The sequence below is a fragment of the Typha latifolia genome, chromosome 2 (assembly GCF_019914945.1).
Source record: "Typha latifolia isolate L0001 chromosome 2, TyphaL0001v2, whole genome shotgun sequence".
Lineage (NCBI taxonomy): Eukaryota > Viridiplantae > Streptophyta > Magnoliopsida > Poales > Typhaceae > Typha > Typha latifolia.
The window spans coordinates 14893711-14902642 of NC_133087.1; the positions used below are offsets into that span (position 1 = coordinate 14893711).

Here is an 8932-nt window from a genome sequence, read left to right on the forward strand (position 1 = left end):
TGTCGATTTTTTTACTATTTTAAATCTGCTAAACAACATAAGAAACTAAACTTGCAAAGATAATTAATATAATTAGTACTTATCATATAATATTTAAATATTAAAAAAATCAAGAAATTTATATATATATAATTTTTTATAATTTGAATATAACTAATATATTTTAACTAAAAAATAAAGATTAAATATATTTTATCTTAGGTAGTTATGCATTAAAATCATTTTACACTATTGCTTGCTATAATTTCTTGTCCAAATTAAAATTAGTAGAATTTTCATTCTAATCAAAATGTCAAATGTCAGACCATAATTTATTTTAATAATTTAATATATTTAATCCAAAACTTATAGAGAGAGTCATAAAAAAATCTGATCAAAATAAATAAATTAAATAAACTTACAAATTACATAATATAAAATTTTAAATAGTGTTGGACACTATCTCTTTAAGGGCGAGTCTCGCAGAATACAACGACTCCCTTGCACTCAAAAAAGAAAAACTAAAATTGGACTTAGCCCATATATACGAACTGAGCCGAGCCGAGCTAAGCCGGACGACGCGCATGTGAGTTAAGTTTTATAGTAATCTTTACCCATAAAATAGGTACCCCTTTTGGGGCTCAAAGCCCACCCATAAGAAGTTTGTTACTTATATATCATACTAACATTTCTCAAATATCCAATCCAATATGGTACTAAACTCACTTTTCTTTATTTTCCATTACCATGATACCCACTTTATAGCCAATTTTTATTCACTTATCTTCATGATTTGACTAAGTGAATATATAATAATAAAATAATCTTTGAGCTAAATTAATTCCACCATTAAATCATCATTAATAAAAAATTTACTTAAAATACATGAAATTACGAACAAAAACTCTGGAAGGTGTTTTGGAGAAATTAATAGCCAAGTTGCTTGCTTAACATAATATTTGCTAGTGCCACCTTCTATGCTTTCGGAGCTGGATCTAATTTACTCTAAATTGCAAAATACAAGTGGAAAGCATGGTTCTAAAATTTAACACCATAAAATCTTTAAAAATAGATAAGTACAACTTAGAGTATTAAAATAATCCTTTTTATAGAACTACTTTTATCTTCATTTAATTTTAATTTTAATTTTAATTTTGAGATAAAAAAAATCCCCATAAATTGAATCACCAACAACAAAAAAAAAATATCTGTGCATCTAGATAAATATCAAAAAGGAAAATATAAATAATTATTTTTAGAAGTGGAGAAAAAGAAAAGTACGCCTCTAACCACTCTAAATCTCTATAAAAGAGAAGAATTGGCGTAGCAAAATAATCACCATATGTATTCAAACACCTCAATATCTTCACCGAATTTCCCACGTGTTACTCTATATCTCTCTTCCTCCGTCCGATCCCCATCAGACGGCTCCAAACAATCCCAAATCGAACCGTCAAACCCTCCTCTCCCCCGAACCGACCATCCCAGGAAGCGGAAGGTGGTCTCCACTTTCCGCATCATCAACCTCTCCACATTCTTATCCAAATCGAGAGACCAAATCTATATCCGAATTCTGATCTCTCTCCTCTCTATTTTTAGCGATTAGTAATATTTTTAGTTTTAAGAAAAGGAGTAGAAAGATCTCTTCTTCCGCTTCCCTAATCGGAGACCGCAGCCGGAGGTTTCCTTATGAAGTATGTGATCGGGCCTTCGTATCCAGTGGAGGATGGACGGCTCCGACCAACCGTGTAAGGTAAAGCTTTTACCGGTTCGCAGCCACTTCAATTTTTGGCTTGGTTGATGAGTGTTTCTTTTTCTTATTTCGATCTTGGTGTTGTGCATTAAAGGTGTTTGCTTTTTTGTCATCTGAGATCTTATATAAAGATTGGGTTAGAGAAAGAATCAAAAGAATATGGCTTTTCTGTTAAATTGTATAGATATTCGTAATGATCAGTTGGGAGGTAACAGATACCGACTCAATGCCCTTCTCTTTGTAGATCAATGGAAAAAAGAGAGAGGAGTTGTTCACTTGCCAAGGATAGCGATAGCATTAGAATTTCGAGTCATCCCTGCATCTTCCAATCCAAACTTATTTTTCGGTTGGTTGCATATGTCTACATTGTTTAGAGAGAGAGTTGGGGACTTGCATAACATCTAGGGTGCTCATAAACTCTTGCGGTTAGTTTGGCTTGTTCTGTTTCAGAGCTCACTTGAAATCATCTTTATATGGTTTATTTTGAAATACACTTGTTAGAAAACGAAGAGGAAGAAAAAGTAGATCCTTTCAAAAACAATGGGAGTGTTAAGATTCTACATATGAGCTTTCTTTGTTATCTAGAGGTGTTATATTATGTTCCTATTACACTAAACCAAACAATTTGTTTTAAGATAGATTCTGCATTTGTATATGTAGCATTTTCAATTACAATGAACCAGAAGGGTTCCAAGTTGTTTGCAAGGCATGGTGGCTGGGACAAATGTTTTTTTTTTTTTGTTTTTTGTCATGCCTTCTATGGTTGTTTGTGGTTTTCAGTACATTATTTTCTATCTTATAAAGTGGTTGATTGATTGATTGATTCACTTGTGAGACTTTCTATGCAATGGTAATTTGTGTGCTCAGTAATTAGTAGGAGAGGCGGATTTCATATTATTTACCATCTATTATCCTAAATTTCTTAAAGTACCACTGAGGGTTGATATGGAATAACATCATAAGATTCATAACAAATCATTTCCATGCAAATTGTATCTGGTTGCTCAAAAGGGATTTATTTATTCTACTGACACTATTACAGCTGCAGTTTTGACATCTAAAGAATTAACAGGGAAGGTGGTGTAGAATCAGGGATCCAATCTTAAATTAATTGATGATGGCTTTAGTTGGTGCAATCTTTTTATCTAAATCGACCAATTTCTGAGTCAATGTTATCGTAATGAATTGTGTGATCTTTCACAGTTTTCATCTCCCTTTTCTCAATTAGATATACTTTGCACTTTAACTATCATTGTACTTTTACTATCAATCTGTTGGAACTTGGAACCTTTTAAGACATCTTCCAGTAATTTTACTTATCAATTCCAGTGCAAGCCCATTTATAAAATGGATCTCAAATAAAACTACCTGTGATTTTACCTCGTCCTCTAGCCCATCAGGATTTAGGTAGACATGCCCTTGAAATAGTACCATACTATGCCTTTATCCTAATTGATAGATTTAGTACAATGTAGATCTTTCTCTGACTACCAGCATGCATTTGGTTCTTCTAAGATGCAGCATAAATTTGACCTACAGGGCCTACAAATCTCTCGTCTAAATCATAAATGGTTTCAGTTGATTGAAAAGGAGATGGCATTATCATTACTTATAGACAACCTGCCTCTATAGGTTTTGAAAAATATGACTACCTCTGCACAATCACTGCTATTCAAATTTGCCCAAATAGCTATTGTCATTTTCCATGTCAATATATTCTGGTCAAACATAAACCATTGACTGTCATAAAAAATTTCAATGGTGATAAGGACTTAGTTATCTATTTCATATCCCAATTACAATGAATCATGAACTTTGGTTAGTTCAACATATCCCTTTTAAATCTAAATTTTCTTTCATCCTGTTCCTTGTTTAATCATATAAGGCCATGGATAACCTTATTTGTACAAATAATCTAGAGGGAGTCAATCAAAGTCACATTGGTACCAGCGAATTAATCTCAAGCAAGGAAAGGACTAGAAAGAATCTTTGCATCGATACTGGTATTCTATTTGAAGTATCTATAATTTTGAGTGCAAGTTTGGAAAGAAGGGATAATTTGAAGATGATTGATTTTTATGAATTTGTAGCTAGTGGTTTCCCTCTTGATGGATTTAATATTCCTTAAGAGTTAGGCTGATTGATGGCTCCAATTGATGGACTTCCACGACACAGTATGTAATGTTATTGATGATCATCAAATCCACTAATATCCATTATTATTCGAGTGAGCTCTGATATTCTCAGGCTATTTAATCTTGAAGAACTATACATGTGATCTATTAATTTGAAGAAGTATATAACTAATGTAGTACCCACCCTCATGATATATTGATTTAGGGATGTGAATTAGAATATTCTATTTATGTGAAATTGTTCTTAATCTAAGTTGCATTCTATTTTAGGACTACTACAAAGTTCTGGAGATTGATTATGATGCAACAGATGATACTATTAGATTGAGTTATCGAAGATTAGCATTGGTGAGTTATCTTTAACTTTCTGGTTTGACCTTCACAACTTTTTTCATTCACTAGTAGATAAAATGGGAAAATCCCTAGCATAACAAGCATTAGATCTTTTTGTTCTTTCGTAGAAGTGGCATCCTGACAAGCATCAGGGCGATAGTGCTGTTACTGCAAAATTCCAGGAGATCAATGAAGCTTACAAGGGTAACTTCTATAAGTTCTCCCTTGGTTATGATGAATCTCTTGATTTTCCTTCTCCCCTTGTTGGTTCTTAGCTGTTGGGGCTGCCTTTCCATTTATTTTCTTGCTTTGTGTGGTGTGTATGCATGCACGCTAGTACATGTGAGTTTTAAGAGTATTTGGTTTCTATTTGTTCCATATAAGACATTTTGTTCATTTGAAGAAATAACTCTATACATGGTTTCCTCAAGAGATAGCTGAGATAAGTGTTTTGGATGCTGTAATAATACCGTGAAATGGAAAGCCTGAGTTGTGTACTTATGAATGTTTGCAGTATTGAGCGATCCAGCTACTCGACTCGAGTACGATATATCTGGTAGTTATGAGATCAATAGGTACACCTTACGGGTAAGGATCTTATCTGATAGTGGTGATTGCAACTACAACTTTGCGTTTTTATTATTGATTTGCGGACATCACATTTCTTGTTTGTGATTAATTACATTCCCTTTGATTTAGGAGTACCTAGCAAGATTCAAAGGAATGATCCTTACCTGCAATGGTCTTGGCATCAGTCACTCAATTTGGTAAGTATCTATTCATTTATCTTCTGAAGCAAGTATTACTGCTTACAGTGCTTAGCATAGTAGAGCTGGGGTTGGTGTACTGGTACATGCACTTTACTCTTGAAGTACAAACCTCGTATTTATAGTTATTCGGTTTCAGGACACAGCAACTGATGGATATGGAGCCGATTGATCGATAGTGCAGGTTCTTTCTGCATGAACCTTTATCGATTACATCGACTTTTCTTGCTCAAAGTTACCCTATAGAAACTGACAAGCAGTTTGATCGATGGCCTAAGGATTCTTGTTTAATGTGTCAGCAAGCTACAATTCTTCATTTTTCATAAAAGCAACTGTAACTTACTTATTCCTCAGGATGGTCAAAATCTTACAGCATGCCACAATTTGTTACTATATAAGGGAACTCATTCATAACAGCAACCAGTGAGTGTTAATAGACCATACTGAAGAATTCGTGCTGTTTCCATATAAAATTGTGATAGTCTTAGTGTAGTTATCATTTTTTTGTACCAAATTTTCATTTTTATGTGAAAGTTATTCACTTCAGCAACGTCCAACTCCACTTGTTGTCATGTGGTCTTTGATGACATTTTCCTACTCTGGACATAGGAATTTCTTCTATTGCGGTGTCTTATTCAATTCGTCAGACCAGGTGATTTAGAAGAAGGCTTGCTTTCTCATGAACTATTATAGTCTATGTAGAAGATTAGGTAGAAGGTCGACGTAACCGCAATATGTTATATAATTTGAAGAATTCTGCCCTCAAGCATGGCCTAGCAATTCTGGTTTAAAATTATAGTTGACTTTGCTTTCCACGTAATGGTTTGATGTGTTGATTGAGACCTTAATATTCTTATGATCATGGACGAGGAAGGGCCCAAGCGATTTATAATTTTATAAGATTTATCTATTTTATTTGGATAACAAATAAGAAAATCATATATATATACATTATATATATATATATTTGGATTTGGGTCAATTCTTTGGGATTGGAAATGCGTTGAATATTTATTTATTTATTGAGGTTTGATTCTTTTTTTTAACTATTTAATGTCTCACGAAGAATAATAAATGAGGAGTTTTATGTGAAAATTATAATTATCCTGCATTTAAACACTTCACAATCTTATTTGAAAGACAAGTTTACCCCCCGCTTTAAATTACATAGCTCCTCCAAAGCACTGCAATGAGGAGGGCAAATTCGGAATAGCAAAGAGAAGAGAATCACAATCCCTAATTATAGTAGGGAGATTCTAATTATGCGAGGCGACGAATACCCTGATCTGGTCGAGAAATGTGATGTCCTGCGGCCGATCCTTCCGCTTAACGTATCCCTTCGCCTCCGCCTCCGAGTAAACCCCGAATCCCAGCTCGCCGCTCCTCCTCCACAGCTCCGCCGCGTAGCTCCGGTGCGCGAAGTATGCCTCCACCTCCACCTCCACCTCCAGCTCCACCTCCTCCTTGCCGTGGAATACGACGACGGAGATAGGGAGTCGCTCGTAGTGGCCCCTCGAGACGCCCTCGAGCTCGTCGAGGCGGGCGAGGGCGCGGGAGGAGACAGCGTAGAGCTCGCCGGAGACGCGATTCCCGGCGCCCGGCAGGTTGAGGAGAAAGGGGACGCGGTATGGCCCGCAGACGAGGGGGAGCCGGCCGGCGGTGGCGGCGGCGCCGACGAAGACGGCGTCGCCGGAGCAGATCAGGCTCTGGATAAGGCCGTGGTTGGAGAACCCTCGCTTGAGGGTCCCGTAGGTGAACACCAGTTTCCGATCCATCGCATTCGATCCAGCCACCATCTTCTTCCCCTCTTCCGATCTAACCCTAGAAGAAAGGTAGGTGTACTCTTCTCTCTTCTCCCTTCCTTCTTTGGGGATGGTAGATATAAGGTGGTGAGTTGCGCTACGGTCTCCGCCTCTTTATAGGACTTAGTGACATCTCTTTGGTTCGCGGAATCGTGGTGTAGAATGCTCGGAGGGAAATGACGATAGTACCCTCGCAACTGTTTGAGCCAATTTAATAATATGGAAATTTTAAAGAAGAAACGTGTTCGTTTTTGCCTTCTACTTAGGTAATTGGGTCGGATCAAATCTTGGACGGGTTTGTCAATTTAACCCGTTACCGCTTTCAAACATATTCTAATCTAATGAACCTCAAATAAATATTTCGAAAATTATTTACACGCTAAGCAAAATTTTAAACAAAATAACCACGCACACCACACAGAGAAAAAAAAAATGGAGTAAATTTATACTCCATTGCTCTCATCCGCGGCACAGCGGCGAGCGCTCTTGCGCGACTCTCGCCTTCGCCGACTTCCTTTGCCGGAACGCCTTCATCGGGCTCGCGAGATACCGATTCCACCCCTTCCACCTCCCTTCTCCTCCGCTCGAACCAGGGGTATTTTCGACCACGACTGACGTCGACCTCGGCAGCACCACCACCTCCGGCTCCTTCGCCCTCGAGAAAGGCCACGGTAAAAGCCAACCCCGCCGCCTCTCCCTCCCCTCTCTGCCGGAGATCGATCCCGACCGTTCGATCACAACCCCAACCGATCTCGACCGCCGAAATGCCGCCTCGCTGTCGATGAGGTTCGCGAGCTTCCCGCCCACGCCGATCGAGGAGGCGCCGGTGGATCTGGCGAGATCGGAGGAGGAGCACAAGGAGGGGGAAGTGGTGGAGGGGGAGCATGCGCACGGGCGCACGTTAGCGCAGCCCGGGCAAAGGAGGAGGAGGCGGTCGCGGAGGCAAGCGGGGCAGGCGGCGTAACGGGGTTGGGGTTGGTGCTTCCAGCATCGCCACGGCTCTTCCTCTTCCTCGTTCCAGAGAGGTAGCCCCTCCACCGTCGATCTGCGGTCGCTCTTCATCACAGCCGTTGGTTCCTCTTCCGAAACGGTTACCGCAATGGGCGTGGAGTGGAGCGGAGAGGGGCTGACCGTTTTTATACTATAAAGCGGAACAGTAACGGAGAAGAGGTAACAGTAGCCCTTCGTTTTTGCTTTAAATAACGATGGTGCCACGTGATCAAACGTGGGGATTTCCATTCGTTCGTGCTCATGGACATGGTATAGCTAGCACCATAACCATTGTTCATGATGGGATTATATTCCCGATGGAACTATAGTTGCTCTATAATTATTTATCCCCTCAATTTTACAATAAAATTCACTGCAATAATGAAGTGGTAGAGCCGTAGTGTTGAACGCTAATATACATAAAACTTAATGATAATAGATAATTCTTTTTAAACATTGTTAGGCCAATATTCTTATTTGGTTAGGCTAAAGTTTAGTATATTTTTTTATTGATAGAGAGATCGTAGATTAATCCAGATATTGGAGTTAATCCTCTCCTATATATGTTAGAATATCATATAGACTAATCTAGATATCGTTGATGATTATGTTCTACTTACACTCACGAGGGTATTTTTGTCATTGTAGAAAAGCGTCGTGTCTTATCAAGAATTGCTCAAAAGATCACGCGGCCGAGAGATCCCACTCGATCCCAGAGGAGATCGTTTCCGTGTGCGCCTGCCCGCGCTACGATTCCCGGGTTTTAAGGACGGACGGTTGAGATTGCGACCTAAGAGGGAGGAGGGCTGCGATTGGTGGCGGACAGGTCGCACGCTTTACGAGGCCATCCGTGGGATCCGGCTTTATTGATCTGGGACACTCCGAGACGTCGGACGAGTGAATGAGTGAGGTGAGGTGACCCACAAACGGCTGGGTTTCGGAGGTAAACTCGAACGTCTCTTCCCCCCGCCCCCCCCTATCTCTCTCTCTCTATATTGCGTTCTTTGCACCTGAAAGTATGGGTGATGATTAGACCAAGTAAAAGGACCGCTCCTCTGCATCACATGTCAGGAGGGAGAGAGGGGGGGCCCAGGGCCACACGTATTCTTTGTGAGCGAATATCATGTCAGATAGGTGTATTCCGATTCCGCGGGGGCCAACTCAGTCCGTTGG

At 39.3% G+C, this 8932-nt stretch overlaps 3 protein-coding genes across 3 annotated transcripts; 1 reads left to right on the top strand and 2 right to left on the bottom strand.

Moving 5' to 3' along the window:
- The first annotated feature begins 1312 nt into the window (after positions 1–1312).
- Positions 1313–5466, top strand: LOC140780958 (uncharacterized). The gene is made up of 6 exons (XM_073126690.1): positions 1313–1732; positions 4138–4215; positions 4329–4404; positions 4715–4788; positions 4900–4967; positions 5107–5466. Exons 1-6 carry the CDS (start codon positions 1706–1708, stop codon positions 5144–5146), a joined length of 363 nt encoding a protein of 120 aa, XP_072982791.1. The 5' UTR covers positions 1313–1705; the 3' UTR covers positions 5147–5466.
- A 583-nt stretch (positions 5467–6049) lies between these two features.
- On the bottom strand, positions 6050–7871 carry LOC140780961 (putative gamma-glutamylcyclotransferase At3g02910). Its single transcript, XM_073126694.1, has one exon. It carries the CDS (start codon positions 6761–6763, stop codon positions 6224–6226), a length of 540 nt encoding a protein of 179 aa, XP_072982795.1. The 5' UTR covers positions 6764–7871; the 3' UTR covers positions 6050–6223.
- On the bottom strand, positions 6050–8023 carry LOC140780959 (uncharacterized). The gene has a single exon (XM_073126692.1). The coding sequence runs from the start codon at positions 8006–8008 to the stop codon at positions 7229–7231; it is 780 nt and encodes a 259-aa protein (XP_072982793.1). The 5' UTR covers positions 8009–8023; the 3' UTR covers positions 6050–7228.
- Between the last annotated feature and the right edge of the window lie 909 nt (positions 8024–8932).